The following is an 18,690-nucleotide window of genomic DNA, read 5'->3' on the forward strand; positions in this document are numbered from 1 at the left end:
CTCGAATTAGCTGTGTCTGCTACCATGTCATTGGAAATGTGCCGCTTGGTGGAAACTAGTGAACATTCTTTTCATTGTGAAAATTTGAAATTAAACATGTACACACACACAAAATATGAATACACACAGTGATATGATTATCCTCTTCTATGGCGCAAAATGAGTTTTGCCCCCAACTCCATTAAAAGGCGAGGCAAGCTCTCCCTAGACGCGGGCAGCCCATTTGCATGCCCTCGCGAGCCACTCGGCGGAAGCGAGGATCTCCTCCTCCTTCTTCACTTCCGTCCCGGCGGAACGCGCAATAAGTGGGCCGATGACATTCACGGAGAAAGGGGCTGCCACGGAGTGACTCCTCTGCGCTCGCCCGTCAGATGCGGCCAGGCGTTATTGCCAATGACACGGGCAAATCAGCCGCAAATGGCCGCTAATTTGATTGACATCTGGGCCGCTGTCACCCGGCGAGGAATGCTCAGCGCCCGCGAGTGCACAAAGAGCCAGCTTTCGGATAAATCACTTCACGTCCTGAGGGGCGCAGAAGGGGGGGTACTGTCTTCTTGTTGAGCGCCCCCCCTTCACTCTACCTCCTCCTTCCTACTGCCCACCCACCCACCACAGAGCCACTCGCCAGATTCTAATTGCGTGTGTCCTTCCTCTCCGCTGCAATTTTCCCATTACCGCCACAAGAGCGGGTGCACAGCTCATTTGAAGCGAGGTTGTCTCCCCCCCCAAAAAAACATGCGCCTCTGCGTTAACCCTTTGCTACCGCCATATGACCTCAGATTGTCATCATAGCAAATGTGTCAAGAACAAAATAAAAAATGGCATCTTACTATAGATCATTCCCTTTGTGTTATTAAAAATATTTGTGCCAAAAATACGGCTAGTCGAGACAATCTTATAAAAACTATTAACTTGTGATTTACTTAAAAAAAATGACAAACGCTTCGTAACAAAAAAAGTAAACGGAAACGTATCTGTACTAGTTTAGATAGAAAACTAATGGTGCCTCACTAGACAGCGCCTCTGCTGGTTGCAACCAAGTACTGCGCTCCTTTTCATTCCTTCAAAATGTGCTAAATCAACGCAAACTGAATGATTCTGAAGGATCAATTGTAATTTTTCTCGTCTCTTCTTTCTCTTCCATGTGGCTCCCGTTGCTTCTTCATAAAAGGTACGTTTATTTTGAAGTTTCTTAATGACACCAGGCTGACAAGCGCCAACATGCACGCACGCCTCTTTCAGTGACGCACACACAGCATCAAGTCTCGTCTTTCTTTCCCCTCGCACTTCTTAAGTTATACGTGTGTGTGTGTTTATGTGATGCTGGATGATGCCAAGAGCAATGCCCAAGGCAAACAGCAGCGGCAACCATGGCAATGAAATGCTAATAAGTGGCGTGTCATTTCAACGGATGCGCCACGTGTGTGCGCGGCATAGATAAAATCTTGAAATACTCTCGCAAACATATGCACATGGCGTGATTTTTTTTTTTAACAGCTCTTTGCCTTACCTGTGATTATTAAGTTGCTGACATGTGACAGGTCGATAAAAGAGGTGAAGATTTACAGAATTAGGCACACCATGTGTACGCTGCTAAAACGTTTTGCTAATTGAAAGTGGAATTGAAGAAGTTGGTTATAGATAAATGACTGCGTTGTGCTACATCTATTGATGCAATTAAGTTACACAATAATGTTGGAATTCACATTCAGTAAAGTTTTGAATTTGTCTGTCTTCTCTCGTACTAACTAGCTAGCGCTAAGCTAACCTGACCTTTTCATTAGAATTTAAAAACAAATGACTATTGTCTAAGATTTATGACAATTAAAGAAAAATACTTCAACATTTTGCAAAATATATTTAAAAAAAGTTAAGAATTGACAGCTGAATTCTAAAAAATGTGGGCGCGAGTATTTTCGCTTTTCCTGAAAATTAATATCAGCTCAAAATTTCGGCTTCTAACTAATCGGTATTGACCCTGAAAAAGAAATCAAATGTTCTATTTGTCGTACAATGCTTTAAGCAAATCTTTTTAAATGCACGCATCTAACCGCAATGCACTTTAAATGCAATTTATGTAACTTGGCTTGCTAACGCGAGCAATGTCCGACAAATCTCTTTTCTATAGATGGATGAAGGCTGGTTAACTCAGGGTTGGGTGAATGGGGGGCAAAGCTGTACAAGGTGGATGGTAAAAGTAATATCATCTTCAAGACATAAAACCATGTTTTTAAAAATAAAAATGTCCCCAACCCCCCCCGCCCCCCCGTCAGTTGCAACACAATATGCGGCGTGGAGATGAAGACAGGATGTTGTCCATTAGTCAGCTGCTGCGGCAGTCTAAAGAAGCCACCCTCCTGGCCCTTAATGGCCTCTCGACAATAATCGCTACCTGCACTTCTTATCCGTTCCCCCATTCATTAGGACGTGACATGCTTTCACTGGAGCCACCGGCGCTCGCGTCCGCTCCCTGCTCCTCGTCAAAGCTTCTCGGCGCGCCATTGTGCCGCCAAAGTGAGGTTTTTTTTTCTCCCTTGCACGCGTCGTCTCCTTTGCTGCCCTCCGCGTTTCTTTAACTCCCTTCTCAGCACCTCGCCAAGTTACTCGGAGGGGTCGCTTTTATCACACCTGGCGGATCACAGCGCCATCAACTAATGGTTGGATGGCGCCGAATGTTTTTGTGTACCGGCCTGACCTGTTTTGCTTTTGTCTAGGCAATGAAAAGCAGCTAGTGTCACAATTAGGGTCCCCAATAACACACAAAAAAAAGGATGTGTGTGAGAGCAAGAGATGGCGATGAATGAAGGGTCTTGTGGGTCTTCCACCTCATCTCAGGTTAATGGAAAACCTTATCACACGTACTGCTACTCAGTCAGAGTGTCACTTTCTGATGGAGGCACTTTGTTACACACACACACACAAATGGCCAGTTCCGACCGAAAGTTGTTTAGCAACTGTATAAGTTGTGTCCTCACGCAGCACTTTGGTAGCTTGTAGCATCTACTCAAAGAAGGCCTTGAAAGAAATATTTTGTCAGATCGTTTTTCCCAACCGTTTGGCACTAACGCCGATTGACAGTCGCCCCGCCCCCATCTTCGATTGCGGCGAGGCCAACAAGCTCCACAAACACACGCACGCTCCATCTACTGGTGGCGGCTTCGCTCTTTGGCCGGCCGTGCGTAGCGGTGGTCCGACGGAGGCCAGGCTGCAGTTTGCACCGCAAAACCTCTCCGAGACGACACGCGGAAACAGCGGTGGTTTCGGGTTAGGAACGGGACACCCGAGCTTTGTGTTGTATCATTCCTCCGACTTCTCACCACATCCTCTTTGTCAGGCCTAACGCGAGGAAACACACGCTGGAGAATATACGACCTTCTGCAGTTCCAATTTCCATGCGTGAATTGCATTGTGTCGCTAGCTTTCGGTTGTTTTTTCTTTTCCGCCGGAATGTAAGATTTGATACGTGTCGGTTTTGAAGCTGCTTTTCTATCTCCTTGGAGTGTCTGCCAAACATGTGGATGCTGCCAAGTAGGGCGCCTCAGGAACCACCCACTTCTGTTTTTCCACGGTTCAATGGTTGACGAGAAGAGCGTTTGTCCTGAAAATCAGGGCGCGTTTCTTACATCATTCTTCCATGTTATGGTGAACAAATCCAAATTAGGTTGCCTTTTGGCCTTTTCATCCACTTTAGTTTTGATATCTTTGGTTGGTATTTGCTTCCACGACAGTTACGAAAATTCATTTACATGATTTTTTTGGGTCAATTTTTGACATTCTTGTGTTGAGTGACACTTAACACTAGAATAGGTGGAATTAATTCCATCCATCCATCCATCCATCCATCCATCCATCCATCCATCCATCCATCCATCCATCCATCCATCCATCCATCCATCCATCCATCCATCCATCCATCCATCCATCCATCCATCCATCCATCCATCCATCCATCCATCTCCTTCCACTTATCCAGGGTCGGGAAAACTGTGCACCTTAAGTGAAACACAAACTATTATTAAAAAGGCTTAGTTAACAATAATAATAATAATTTAAAAATGTTTATTAATATTATTGCATAAAGTTTTTTGTCATTATTTTAATTATTATTATTTGATTATATTTCAAATTAAGTCCTATTTTTTCACTATATATATATATTTTTTTTTATATATTATCCACATCTTTGGAGGTCCAGTCCTACCAGCAGTTCTGTTTATTAGTGTTTGCCCGTGTGTGCGCGTTGCGATGCTGTTGTGCCACCGTGTTGTGATGAGATCAGCAGGAAACAGCACCTCCCCTCCACTCGCCTCAGAGGTCCCAGCATCATTACCGGCAACGGCTGCCGAACGACGCCTTATCTGGCTGATACGGTGACAGCCACTCCGCCAGGACGGACACGCGTGTTTATGCGCTACACACACACAAAAACGCTCGGCGTCGTACTCTGGGAGCTCACCAATCTTGGCGGAGTCGTCCCATGTGGATTGGGCTTGAATGAGGCGGCGGCCCACGCCATGTGTGTCGGGTGACAGGGGGAAGATTGAAAATGTGGTTCTAATGGGCCATCAAGGTGGGCTTCAAGCTTGCGTGTTTGAAAGGAATACACACTTAGAAATGCTGTTTTTTTTTTTCTTCCGCTAACCCAATCGTTGGCTAGCTGTGGCTAGCGCGCACTCACAGCTATCCTGTTAGCATGTTTCGCACATGCCTTTGATTTGATAGCTAGTCATTTAAAATAAGTGCTCAGGTGGGAGCTTGGCCTGGTGGGTGGGTGGGTTCATAGTGTGTGTGTGTGTGTGTGTGGGGGGGGGTCTTTGTGAGTTACGTCCGTTCATTTTAGTATCTGAAAAGTGGTGGGGCCCCAGCACCCGGTTGGCCTAGCGTGCTAACATGCCGGGTCGCTCACATAAACGCTACTGCATGGCCACTCAGTTGAGTCGCGTCTGCTATTTGAACTCCACTAAAGAGCCAAGATTTTATTTGATGATTTACTCGCTCCTGCTTTTGTGTGTCGCAGTGACCGTTTACACCTGCTAAAACGCTCAAAAGTGATTTCAAAACGACTCCCGCTCAGCTGCGGCTTTTTAAATGATTAATTTCAAGTAAACGCGTTTTTCGTTGCGTTCTTTATGTGCCGTCACCCTCGTTCAGTCGCGCCGCCGTCGGCTCTTTTTATGACATCTATAAACAGGAAGGTAATTTACGAGTGGGGAATACGGTGAAAGGAGGAGTGTGTTTTACATTGCAAAAGTGCCACAAATTTTGCTTTGAGCAGCTAAGTTGAAGACGACTATGCGTGTCTGCGGGTCACTGTAAGGTGAAACGTTTATCGTGCAACGAGCCATATTTGGTAGCATAAATGGAGATGGATTTCTTTCTTTTCACTACTGGATTTCGCATGTGTGAGCGTGGTCGATGTCTTTTGGGTTCTCAAACGGAAGGCACAAATTTTAGCTAGTAGTCTCTAATGCTAATCATTTCTCGTATTTGGCAAATGTGAAAGAAGATGCAAAGTTGTAACCCAACTCATGATAATTCGATGTCTGTCTTTGCGAAGTAGTCATAGTGAACGTTTAAAAGACTGTGAAGTAAGTTAAAAGTAGATAAATAAAATGTGTTTTGCATTAATTCATGCTAGCGCCACCGTCAACACATTTGCGTTCAAGAAAAAGTGATGACAGCATCTGACGTTTCTCTGTGCCAGCTGGTGTCAACCTGCTCTGAACGTTTCTCGTTTTTTTTTTTTTCCCAAAGGTACTTGTCTGGTCCTCGTCTTTGCCTTCTCCTCGCTCCATTTGCTGTAGCAGTGTAGCTTGCAGGGAGGGATTACCGTTACCTGAGTCGTGCCGAGTCATGCGACAAAAAGACAGCACCTAATTTTACCTAGCTTAGGGCACGGGTGGACCGATAAAAAGAAACACTCCTTGAAATTCCTGGGCTTGTTGGGGAATGCTTTGGTTTGGTGAATGAACAGCTGCTCAAACCCTTTAGAAGACATTCTTTTGAATACTAAAATTAAATGTAGATAAACGTAGATTTGGCATTATTGGGAGAATGTCACAAAATCCTAATTATATTCCAGTTACAAATAGCTTAGCCACTAGAACCAAGGTTATTTATAGTTAACCAAAACTAACAAATGATCTAAAACCAAAACATTTTTATCCAATAAATAAAATAAAACAAGAGTGCTTCAAAATGGTGAATGAATAAAATATGACTATATTTTCAAATTATAAAACTAAAACGAACTGTCACCAGGGGCGGAGCTACGTGGTGGCCAGGGGTGGCCAATTCCACCCGTTGATATTTTCTGGCAGCCCTCCTGGCTACGTCCACCAGGGAAAAAATATATCTATGATTTTTCTGCCTTTTTCACATGGATGCAGTATTATAAGTCTACTTAATACGCTACCACGAGTTATTTTATATTAACGCCATATTTTAACGCAGCAAATACTCCATAAAATGTACATCAAAAAACTAACACAAATCCAAAAACGGACTAATATTGTGCCTTTTCTAAATAGTATGACTTTCTTTGGGCTTGATCTTAAATCCAAGAGCCAACATGGCGACATTGATAACGATATTTGTTTGTTAAAGCTGACGCCCTAATGGCGGTGTGTTTTTCGCTTCCTCCCTGGCGCACTCATGATGTGGTCCAACATGCAGCTGTGCCGAGCTTCATTGATTTCAGGGACACTTAGCCAAGCGCAATCACGTCATTACTTTTGGACGGCGATGTGACGCCCTCGTGCAGGTAACAACCTGTCTTGTCTGCCTGGCGCAGCTGCTCTGAGTCACTCCGACTTTTACTTTATTGACATTCTGGAACGGTGGCTTCGAATGAATGCATGGCAAAGAGTATACGTGTGTGACCATAGATGGGTCCTATATGGAAGCAATTACACGCAGCCCTCAGACACCCACAGAGTCGCTCACTTTGGGCCAAACGGAATGCACTATCCCCCTCCACCAACCCCTCCCCTTCTTTCTCTTTCTCACTTTCACTCTCTTTCTGGACTTAATTACTTTCACATGAGTCCCAAGAAAAGGGGGCAAGGTAAAATGCTGTTCTTTCGGGGGGGGGGGGGGCAATCGTAGGGTACAGCTATTTGTGCTTATGAGGGAGCACGGTCCTGCGTTGACTTGAGTTTTGTGGATTTTGGCAGGGCGGCAAAAGTGATGTCGCAAGATGTTTTGTTTCATCCGACACAAAGATAAAGCTGTAGTGATCAAAGCGTCCTCACACCCAAGCTCTTGATAGCTAGGCTATACATTCGGGACACTGGGGTGCACCTTTGCGTTCAACACGTTAGGTCAAGTTCTGAGTTGTTAATTTTTGTCTTTAATCATCAAAATTTGCCCACACGCAATGCGGAAATCATTTTAGGCTATTTAGCATCATCACAACGTTTTAAATTAGCAATCAAACAAAATGACGCCTAAAACTGGCCGAAAATGAGCCGCAAAAGTTATCCGGGTAACAGCTAGTCAACTCTTCACTCTCATTGGCTGACGCCCACATCACTCACCAGGTGAAGCCCCGCCTTCTAAGCAGTAAACAGTAACATGTAAGGATGGCAAGCCCAAATGGACAAAAATAATGAAGTTCACTCATCGAGGTTTTGCCATCTTCAAACACTTTGTGCCTCCCGCAAAATTTGGCGCGTGGCAAGGCCAAACATTCCCTTCGTGTGAGTCCTAGAGTGGTTCGTCAGCAGAAGGACCCCAGATTGCGGCCGGCCGCATCGCCGCATTGCCGCCCGCCTGCGTTTGGGAGCGTGCCCGCACCCCCTTCGTCTCCGTAACCTTGGTTTGCTCCCTCGTCTCTGTTTGCGAATTCCTGCCGTGCCATTAGGACCGCTCTGTCCCCAGCAAAATAAGTTACTGGCAGTGGGCAACTGGACTGGCTGGTGGGAAAATTGAAGCAGAAGGCTTCAGCTTCTGCTTTCGGGCAAATAAACAAGGCGTCATTGGACAGAACTGCTTGAGCGCTATTTAGCGAGACAAAAAGAGGCCGGGGAGCGCGGTGCGCGGAGCGTGTGTGTTATTTCAAACAGGCAGCCAAGGTCAAGAGTCAACGAGAAGTGACTTTTAATGACCAATAATTGCTTACTTCAAAGAGCCGCCAGGAGCAGAAATACTGTAGCAAGAGAAACCGCCAAAGTCGCCCACCCCCAAGCTCCGTGTAAGAAAAACACATCGAACAAACTATGGAGTCTGAAACTCCATCAAGACAGACATTCCTCAAGCTGTCATTTCAAACACACTGCAAAGGCCAAGGAAGAAGAAATAAGCAGCAAAATCCACCGTTTTGATCCGTCTCAGGGGCGGCCATTTTGTCCTGCACTGCCACCTGCTGTCAACTGATGTTGACGTCATATTTGGACACGTGATATCCGCGAGGAAATCGAAAACATGCGATGTCCTGGCTGATCAAACAGTGTTGGGATGGCAAAGGATTTGAACGTGTTTCGGTTAACAAAACAACAGCGACATAGCGTTGCTTTGAAAGTTCAATCTGAAGCGGTACGCTAGCACTCATGAGCGTATCGTATAGATAAGGCCGATGGCATACGTCGATAAAGGTCGCCAAGGCTTTTAGAAGGAGCGTTTGAGGCTCCGGGACCGTGGCTGTGTTTTGTGTCTGCCAACACCCAGACGCGGCGGCTGTGTTTAGCCTTCGCTGCTAGTTGTGCTGTCTAAGGAATTTCCCCGCTGGCTTGAGTCATTTGCAGTTATGTCTCCCTCGCTTGTGCTTTCTTTCCACTTTCTCTCAGCTCTCTCGCTCCCTCCCGAGCCTGGCTGAAAATCATCTGTTGCGTGCTTCTCGTGAAAATGCTCGTGTTGACTTCCTCTTGAAGTTACAAGACATTTGTAATTGGAGATTCCTATCTGGATGGTGTAAAAAATCAGCAGCTATTACTCAATAATGTACTTTTATGAGGGTGGTGGTGATTCATTTGTTCCCCTAAAAAAGATTCTGTCTATCTCCCTAGCTACCTCGCTATTTAGAGCTAGCTATCTAGAGCTAGCTAGCTAGCTATCGTAACGATCCAGATATACTGTAAACACCTGGATTTGGTTCTAAAAAGAATAAAGTAAATAAAATAAACAAGTCAAACGTGGTCAACATGTGTCTCTCTGTGCGCGTGTTAAAAGTGTTTGCCCGATACTTGACTGCATCGCGGCGCCACCAATGGCCATCGCTGAGTCAGCCACTTTTTGAAACGACACGCTCCAGCTTTCAGCACAGCCCGCCCCGCTGTTCCGCCCGCTGCTTTCCCTCCCTTCCTTCGCCGCCACTTCCTCCATCTGCTCTCATGCGTGGGAGAATTTCATATCGATATTTTTTTTCCCCCTGCACACATAAATGCATCATGTGCGGGATTAAGGACTGTGTACTGTACTTTCTCTCTGTCCAATCTGCTTTATTTGTGTTTGTGCGCCCTCAGCTACAGGGCAACACATGTCCACTGTTTAAAGTGGAGAAACACAGGAATGGAATTTTAACCACAATGAGGCTATTTCTTTCGCTAATTAATCCCAATAAAATGGTATTCACATGGTGTCAAGCACTCATGTTGAAGCAACAGGTGGCGCTCTGACGTGTGAGAGCGTTGAAGCCAATCAGAGATCCGGAGAAAGTAAATACTAGAAAAGTATTTGTATAAGGTTTGGTATTTTAGAAATGTTTTGTGTCTTCTTCCTCTCTTTTTGGACCACACAAGATGCCCCCCCCCTCCCAAAATGGCGGCGATGGCAACACTTTGGCACGGCTACTTCCTATTTGGAAAACCGTAATTATTCATTGGGGCGAGTGATGCCTTCCAGGGGTGCAAGATTGATTGGCTTTGATATACGGCGTGGTGTAATCCGTCTTTGACGGTGGGGCACCTGTCCAAATTGGCAGGAATCGTAAAAAAAAGAAGCTTGGCTTATATTTAAAGCATAAATGAAGATGGGGAAGCGAGTTGGGGATAGCTGAAAAAAAGGACAAATTTGCAAAAAAGTTTCAAACTTGTCGTCACTGTGGACGTAGCATTTAGGCTGGAGATGATAACCTTAATGGATCCTTTTTTTGCCAAGAACACAACCGTAATTTCAAAGTGCTTTTTCAATTGAACAATTTTAAGGCCTTTCTTGTTTTGTTCTTAAGACCAGAACAGACCTCCTCGCTTGTCTCGTTTCTCACGACTAAAAAAAAAATGAAAATAAAGAGTGCGTCTTGGGTGAATCCTCTGGCGCGAACATGGCACGACTTAAAAGGCTCTGATTAGGCTCGCGCGTCCCGCAGGTTGGCTGCGAAGGAACTCGTCACAAATGCGCCGTGCCCACTCGCACCCCCGGGAGCCTCACTGTGTGTTAATTAAAGGAGTCTCCGCTTGCAATTAGACGGCGAAGCTACACACACATACACACACGAACATACGCACATAAAATGAAGGGCAACCACTGGCAGGCAAATGGTTTTCACAGTGCCACTGTGTCCTGTTTTCTCATACATGAACCTACTTGTGCTGTTGTGATCAAAACGTTTTATTTACCTATTACTGCGTCGAAAGAAACAGCTCTGATTAACATTGATTACATTAGCGACCGATTTACAAAATGATTGAAATCATTATTGTGCTGATTTTTGGACCTTGTTGCATTTAAAAACAGTCTAAACGATTTGCCGATTTATTTAAGTTTTTTTTTCCGATTAATTACCCTTTGCTGTTTTGTTTGCGTTTAGAAAGTTGAAGCAGTTTCAAAACCAATGCACTACCCTTTTGAAAAAGTTTAGCTTAGCCTAGCATCCGCTGTAGGCGCGCATTTAAAAGGATCATATTGAATAACGCGGTTTTATCTGTGCCCTTGTTCCCGACTCGTAACATTGTAGCAGGAGTCCAAAGCGAGCCAAATGGCCCATCATCCGAGTCTCCTGATATGGCCAATTAAAGAAGAGCTCGGCCTTGGTGTGCTCCAGCCTTGTCCTCAGGAAATCAAGGCCAGGTGCAACCTAAGTGAACAAAAGCCCACTTTAGCACATTCGACCAACGGCCCCCCACCCTCACCCCTCCCTCGGAAGCTGTCGGAAGGCACCCGCACACACCCGCACGTCGGCTCGCCGATGTTCACAGTGACTTGGCGCCGTCAACTCGGCGGCGATGCCGCTTAGCGTCGTTACTTATTTATCGGCGACGATGGCCGCGATGACAGGGCCACTCACTCCCGGAAAGCCTTTGAGGCTCCGCAACGTCCCTTCAAGCCGTAGCGTAAAAATTTTAAGAGCCCCGGGCCCAGTTTGATGATTTTGACGGGAGTTAGCATGTAGTGGAGTTGTCGGGTGCATTCAGGGGGCTAAATGTTCTAATGCTTTTACCCTCTCGCCGCATGTGTGTGTGTGTGTCTCAAAGTGAAGCGGAGTGTCACTTAATAATTTAGCAGCCGGTTTCGTCCCCTTCACCATGCATCCATCCATCCATTCACAGCCCCTTTATGTCTGTCGCCTCTGGGGATGCCGAGGCCATCGGTCTGCCTCTTCGGGGCTGATGGAACAAGACCAGACGGAGGACGGACGCTAAAATGAGGACAGGCAGAACGAAAAACAAAAATGTGGTTTGGGATGAATGGGAACCGTGAAGTAGCATTTTTAGTTAGCATAAAAAGAAGCTAACGGGCACTCGGTTTGCTATTTTTTATTGTTTACTTTACTCGTTGGGGGCAAAAATTTGGTTTGGGATGGATGGGAACTGTCAAGTAACATTTTGAGCTAGCATAAAAACAAGCTAACCGCCACTCGGTTCGCTATATATTATTGTTTATCTTGCACATTTTGTCTTCAAATTCAGGTTCTACATTTCCTCCTGTCGCTCATTTTATACAAATACGTTGTCCTGTGTGGAAGTGGTTCCCAGACGCGTGTCAAACTAAAAGCCTTCATGGCAAATCTGCGGCTACATATGCGCTAATCAAATAACGCAGCTCGGCGGCAGCGTGCAAGCGTGCGTGAATACGTGAGAGCTTTCAACAAAGGCTCTCAATGCCAGTGACCTCCGATATATTTTAATACCACTTGATGTTCACTTAACCCGCACTCTCTCGCTTGTAATTGAAACCTGATGGCGGGGCCTTTATTATTTCTGCTTTTTTTTTCTCCCCCCTTTCGACACTCACTGAGTTTTTTTTTGGACTTGATGATACAATATGAGCCTATAGAGTAACTTTTATTTTAAAGCTATGGCACGTCTGAAGATTATTGGACTATTTTTAGTCATTGGCATTTTTGGGCTTGTCTCATTTTTATCTTACATAATTTTTTTAATAATTTGTATTATTATGTAATTTTTTTATTTGAATTTTTGGGGTAATTTTGTGTTCCACTTTGACATTCAGGATTTCCTCAACTTCAGAAATTATCCAATAAGTCCAAATGATCTATTCGGTACAATAAAAAACTTACAACAATGTAAATAGTTTCTTTTAGAGCAAGTGCAAAATCAAAAGGCCGAAGCCAGAGGATGAGCTGCGCTGTATTTGTTTACCGAGTATCACTTCTACTTGCGCTTTGTTGTGCGAGAAACCGACTAGGATGCAAATCTAAATGAAACAATCCTTCGAAAGCTTAACGCCTCTCTCTTTATTTCACTCATCATAAATCAAACAGTGATCGTTTTTTTCTTTACTACGTCGGGATCGTCTGCGTGACATTAAATTTTATTGAGGCATCGTCGAGTCACCAGTGTTTGTTGTGTTGTCAGCGGTTATGTTCCTTGTCGTGTGCGCCGTAAATAAATACTCGGCCTCCTAATGTGATCCACATGTTCGCCTCCTTCTGCATTCTATTTTTTTTTCTATTCATTTTTTTTTTTTCTCAGATGGTGCACAGATCTTTTGGAATGTCTCCCAGCTTACGTGAGGTCATTTCTGTTGGCCGTATCAAAAGCAGTCGCGGACATCCCTGTTACTCGCAATAAGTTTGGGGCTCGTATTAAATGTGTGGTTCCCATTACTTCACCAGCTCACCACGGAGTGCACGCACAGCTGGTTGCCCACACTCCCCCCTCCCCCCAATCCTTCACTCGGGACACATCTGCACACACACAGACACACACACACACACACACTCGTAGTCACAAAGACTCATAGTGTAAAACGCCGCAGTCGGCATAAATTCGGAGTTGCAACCCACTCAATCAGTTTCCGGTAAAACAGTGGCTGGCGTACCTCGTTTTGGACTGACGTAAGAGCAGAAGAAGGTCAAAGTAAAAAAAAAAAAAAAAAGTTTGAAACAAAATAATGAGAGACAAAGAGAAGAAGTGCAAAAAAGCACTTTGTCAAACTCGCTGCGGTTTCGGGGGGGATCAAGCTGAAGGTGGGGCGGGAGGGAGTGAGGGAGGGAGGGAAGAGGGGTGTGAAATAGGGGGCGCTGGCAGGGGTTGCCACGGCAGCGTTCCGGATGGTCAGGCGGTCTCCTCTCAGGGGGGAGCGGCAAGGGGGACGGGGGGCTGTCAGGGAGGCTGGCAGGTAGAGACACAAGGCCCTGTGACTGGAGGGGGGGGGGGGGGTCAGCGGGAGAGGACAGAAGTGAGGGGATGGAGGCGATGCGGCGATGAGGTGGAGGCCTGTCTGATGAGGTGAGGCGAGAGGGAGGGAGGGAGGGAGAGCTCAGAGGGAACTAAATGAGGGTGGAGATGATTAGAGGAGAATTACCCAAGTGTGAGGAAAAGGAAGAACCAACGGGGAGAATGCGCCCCGGTCATTAGGCAAGTGATGGAACTCCAACTTTGCTTCTCCCACCTCAACATTGTCTTCATCCTCATTATCACGTCTTATATCCACCAAAAAGTTGGAGAACATCTTAAACCTTTTTCCTTTCAAAGTCCATTTCAATTTTGAAGGCTAGACTAAAGTTATGGAAACATTCCCAATCATCCATTTGCGTTTTGTCAGGAAGAGGCAAATACAACAGCTAAACTTTCATCGGAGATATTTGAAATAGTGGCTAATTCACATTTTACACAAATTTGAAAGTGATTGGTTTATTACGAACGCATGCTCGGCTATAAGAGGGTGTGCACACTTTTGCAACAACAGTATTTCAGGTGCCTATATTCCTTTCTTCATTCTTCCCACTCATTTTATTGAACTAACTTCTATTCTACTTTTTAATTATGGCGTGCGTGTTTCTTTCAATATCACAAAATCCTGGCATTTTAACAAGGGTGTGCAGACTTTCTATATCGAGCGTACGGACAAACAAAACACTGTATGCCAAATGTCGTCGTTAGCAGCAGTAGCGAAGGGGCGGGCGCCTTGACGAGTGACACCCGACGATCATGTGGCTGCGTCTCATTACGTGGAGACCTTTGGGTGCCCCCGCCGCTCTCTCCCCTTTGCCCGCGATCACAAGCGAGCTACTCTCATGTGATGTCCTGTGGCTCTGTCGGCAAACAGTGACACTTCTATCCCGGTGCCATCTGATCGACACGCCATGCCTTGTCACATGGACACATGCACTCTGTGCAGATTTATGCGCGTGTGAACATCCCTGCAAGGCATAAATCAGGTCAGCGACAGTGCCAGCCCTGAGCCTTGTGCTCCCTCTTAGGTCAAGGCAGCGCTTGAGTTTAGGAATACAGCTTCTTATTGGCTAACTAACTTTGCAAGTGTACAAGCAGTGGACATAAAAAAATTTGCCAAAGGTTAAAGACAATAGCAGCCCTGAGCCATGTGCTAACACTTAAGCTAATTAATATGGGTTTTCCTGAGGAAATTTGACTTTTGACTATTTGTTAAAGTCACAGACAATAGTAATCAATAAAAAAAACAAAAACTGTGTAGACTCCATTATAAAAATACAGTTTTAGGTAAAGGTCAGCGACGTAAAGCCATGTTGTCCGCCAAGTCATGGGAGCTCTCTGTAGCTAAAGAACACCGCTACAAACTAGCTAAAACATGAACATGCTGAACAAGGTGACAAAAATATTTGTTAAAGGTCAGAAGCATTTGCAACTACGGTTTGAGTACAGTTAGCATTCAAGCTAACGACAATTGTGTCGCACCGTTAGCGAAATGTCACTGACGCTAGCAGTCCTTAGCCATGTGCTCCCGTTTAGGTCCATTGGGCGCTCAAGCTAAGTCACAGCACTTCAAATGAACTAATTCACTTACTAAAATTTATTAACGGAAATATGAGGTAAAAGGTCACAGACAGACAGTAGCAGCCCTGGGCCATTGCAAAGAACCAGTTTGTGTTTATTAGCGCTAAGTGCTACTTTTCTAATAAGCATAATTTGACAATTCTTTTTTTCGAACTTATTCCAAAGAACTCACAATTAGACTAAACTTTTGACTTTTTCTAGATGCCTTGTTGTCATGTCAGAGTGCGTTTGTGTCTGCGCGTGTCTGGGGAATAAGGATGCCGCGGCAGAGCTTTAACCTCACAGCCACTCTTCTATTGATCCGTACAAGCCTCGGTGGCTGTTGCCGCAGAGCCGGCCGGCTGCGCGCTGTCTTTACGGGCTTTACGCTGCCACCCCCCCTCTATCAAAAAAAAAGAACAGAAGCCACCGACCCCCCCCCCCCCCCAATATCATCTGCTTCTCTCTCTACCTCACTTTTCCTCTAATGAGTTGCAACAGTGATAACGAGGCTGATGATCTTGCATTGATTCGCCTATCACTTGCTTGTCTGGTAATTGATCCGTAGCTGAGCCTCGAGTTAATTATATGGTCTTCGTCATGGACCCTTTCCCTGGGGTTGATGGTGGCACCATTTTTTTTTTCTTTACATCTTGCCACAGCATCTTTTGTCATTTTCCTTGCAAACTTGCCCGATCGTTTCTTTCTTTTTGTCATCCAGGCCATTAACAGCATCCGAGTCGAGTGCACAAATGACAGCTATTAACCGGATGCTGCAAGCTTGAAACACAAGAGTGCCACTTGAATAGAAGAAGAAAAAAGTGCATTTCCGAGACATGATGGAGAAAGAGTGGTTCTCCGTATTGTCATTTCATCTGATTAAGATGAGTTCTGTGCATTACAACTTTGAGCTCAACAAGGCAGCACGAGGCTGACAAGATGCAATTTGAAAGAAGATCAGAAGGAGGAGCAGAAGATGGGTGGCTTCATTGTTGAAGATGTGACCCACTCTAGGTCGCGTAGATCTATGCTATGGTGGTGTGTGTGTATGTGTGTGTGTGCTCACCCCCCCCCCCCACTTTTTGACTGCTGCTGCTGTGGGGACCAATTTGGCTAAAATGGAACCTCTTGCTCATTTTTTTCTTAATTAAAATTTGTGAGCCTCTGCGGGGGGGGGGGGCGTGTGTCTGCCCCTGTGTGTGTGTGTGTGTGTGTGTGTGTGTGTGTGTGTGTGTGTGCTGGTGGCAGCCTGCCTGCGTTCCATTAGTCTCTCATTAGAGTCGCAGAAAGTCAAACAAAGGCGGCCGATTTTTGTCGGTAGAACAAGTCTATTGATTCCTTTTTTTCTGTCCTACTATTTAATTTGCAAATTTTTGTTTTGGGGACTAACTACACACATTCAAGTGCAAAAAGGGCATTGTTTAAAAAAATGCATGTCAAAGTGACATTTTTTATGTAAATAGTGTCAAAATGATATTTCATATCTGTATGTAAAATTCCGATCACCGATTCATTAGCCGATTCATTTCAAAAGTTTACGACCAATAAAATAACTGGCAGAAGCGTTTTTGACTATTTTACGATACTTTGGCCTTCAGTTTTTGTTTAACTTTTCGACAGAGAGGCAAACATTGAGTTTTATTTTTCCCAATTCTCTGTATAATGTAATGTGAAAAAAAAAGAAAATTGAAAAAAAAAAAATTAAATCAGCTAATTGACCATTTTAAAAGCGCTAATATCGGCCGATTAAATCAGCCAGGCTATAATAATACCATTATTAAAAGTAATTTGTGTCAATTTGTTATTTCAGAAGTGTGTTTCATCAAACTGACAGCCCTTCTCGGAGCAACCTCAAACTGGCCTATTTGGGGGGAAATTCCCCATTTTATCAAAATGATATTTTTCAAACAAGCTTTTTTTTTTTTTTTTAAGAGGACATGACCGTGTGTGTCGGAACGGTCCCGTTTGTGCGCGCGCGCGTGTCGCTCGCAGCAAACATGGTAATGAGGCAGCAGGACCCCCCCCCCCCCCAACAACCCCTCCACCCCTTCACTTTGCCCCCGCCTCCTTTACCCCGGGCTGAGGAGGTGTGTGTGCGTGTGTGCGTAAGAGAGAGCGAGAAAGTGAGGGGGGAGAGCGAGAGAGAGAGAGAGAGAGAGAGAGAGAGAGAGAGCGCGTGTGGCGCGATGTCATTGAGCATCTCAGTCCGGAGCGCACACGCACAAACCGAGACACACTCACACACGCGCGCGCGCGCAGACACGAACACGAGTCGGGCTGAAGCGCTGTGTCCACTTCCTCGGCGGACTACGGAGAGAGTAGAAGGAGGCGGACAGAACAGGAAGGCAAAGGGGAGGAAGGGAGAGAGAGATCTTAGAGAAAGAGAGCGAGGAAGCTCGTGGCGCGCTCCCACTCATCTTCACGTTGCTGGGACACACACTGAGTTGATGGTAAGACGCTTTGTGTTGCTTCTTCTGCACTCTTGATGCTACTTTTATTTTTGCGGTGTACGCGTGCGTTCAGAAAGTGAGCCGCCGCCGCCCCCTCCCGTTTTGTTTATTGTCCCCATTTCGCGTCCTCATCAACTCCAACTCAAGGCCCCCGTTGCAAATTGGCCGCACTTATCTCCCAACCCCCCCCCCCCCTCGCCAAAAGAGGGAGGGCAACCCCAAAAGAACCCACCTTCACTTACTTTTCTCCCCCCCTCCCTCCCTTTCTCCCCCCCCCCATCAAGTCCAAGGAGGCAGATGTGAGAGGCAGCAGTGAGCGCCACACAGCCCCACAGGAGCCCGCCGCCACCACCAGCACGACCACCGGCAGTGACCCGGAGACGCCCAGCAGCAGCACGCCGCCTCTTCCTCAGCCTGCAGCGGCCAAGGCTGAGCACGGAGCCGCCGCCGGCCCCGACAGAGAGCCCTCCAGTCGTAGCAGCGGTGGTGCGGGCGCCGGGGGAGCGGGCGAGAGCTCCATGCAGTTCAGCACCAGACCGCCTAGTGCTGAGCAGCCGGGCTTCATGGGGACATGGCAGCAGCAGACCACTGACGGCAACCTCCTCTACAGAATGTCCCAGCAGGTATGAAGGATCAACTCTTGGTCCCCCCCCCCTCTCCACTTCCTCATTTTGTACATTGCGGTGGTCCCAACGAGGGGGAAAGTGTATTGTCAAACTTTCAATTGCTGCTGTGTGTTATTTAACAACTGCTGCGTCTCTCAAATAATATATCTCGTGTAAAATTCACGCAAAGTGATGGATTACAAGGTGCCCGTGGTTGCTTTTAAATGTCATGGCTGGATTTTTGCTTTTGTAAAAACTTCCATCACTGGAAGCGTGTCATTTGACTTCCCGTGGCCGAGGCAAGGAGCGCTCGGCGCGGATACGTAAGCGCAGAGGAGCGCGAGCGATCACCGGGTGTCCCGGTGGTCGGAGGATGGAAGCGGTGTGAAGAGGCATCATATCCCCCGATATTTTTGCCTCTCGCCCGCGGATGTTACGACTTAATCGTTTCTACTTCATTAATCGGTGATATAGTCTGTAGTTTGTTTTATTTCGATTGGG

At 46.0% G+C, this 18,690-nt stretch overlaps 1 protein-coding gene across 3 annotated transcripts in view; it reads left to right on the forward strand.

Moving 5' to 3' along the window:
* bnc2 (basonuclin 2) overlaps window positions 1–18,690 on the forward strand; it is a 105,896-nt gene that overhangs the window by 25,107 nt on the left and 62,099 nt on the right. For 2 of the 3 annotated variants that reach the window (XM_037263841.1, XM_037263870.1), the window contains exons 1-2: window positions 17,316–17,584; window positions 17,869–18,207. In XM_037263841.1, the coding sequence (XP_037119736.1) occupies window positions 17,321–17,584; window positions 17,869–18,207 (603 nt within the window). In that variant the 5' untranslated portion in view covers window positions 17,316–17,320. Of the gene's footprint in view, window positions 1–17,315; window positions 17,585–17,868; window positions 18,208–18,690 lie in introns of those variants that run through there. The other variant, XM_037263850.1, reaches the window with a different exon arrangement.

This window comes from Syngnathus acus, chromosome 1 (genome assembly GCF_901709675.1).
Source record: "Syngnathus acus chromosome 1, fSynAcu1.2, whole genome shotgun sequence".
In the NCBI taxonomy this organism is placed as follows: domain Eukaryota; kingdom Metazoa; phylum Chordata; class Actinopteri; order Syngnathiformes; family Syngnathidae; genus Syngnathus; species Syngnathus acus.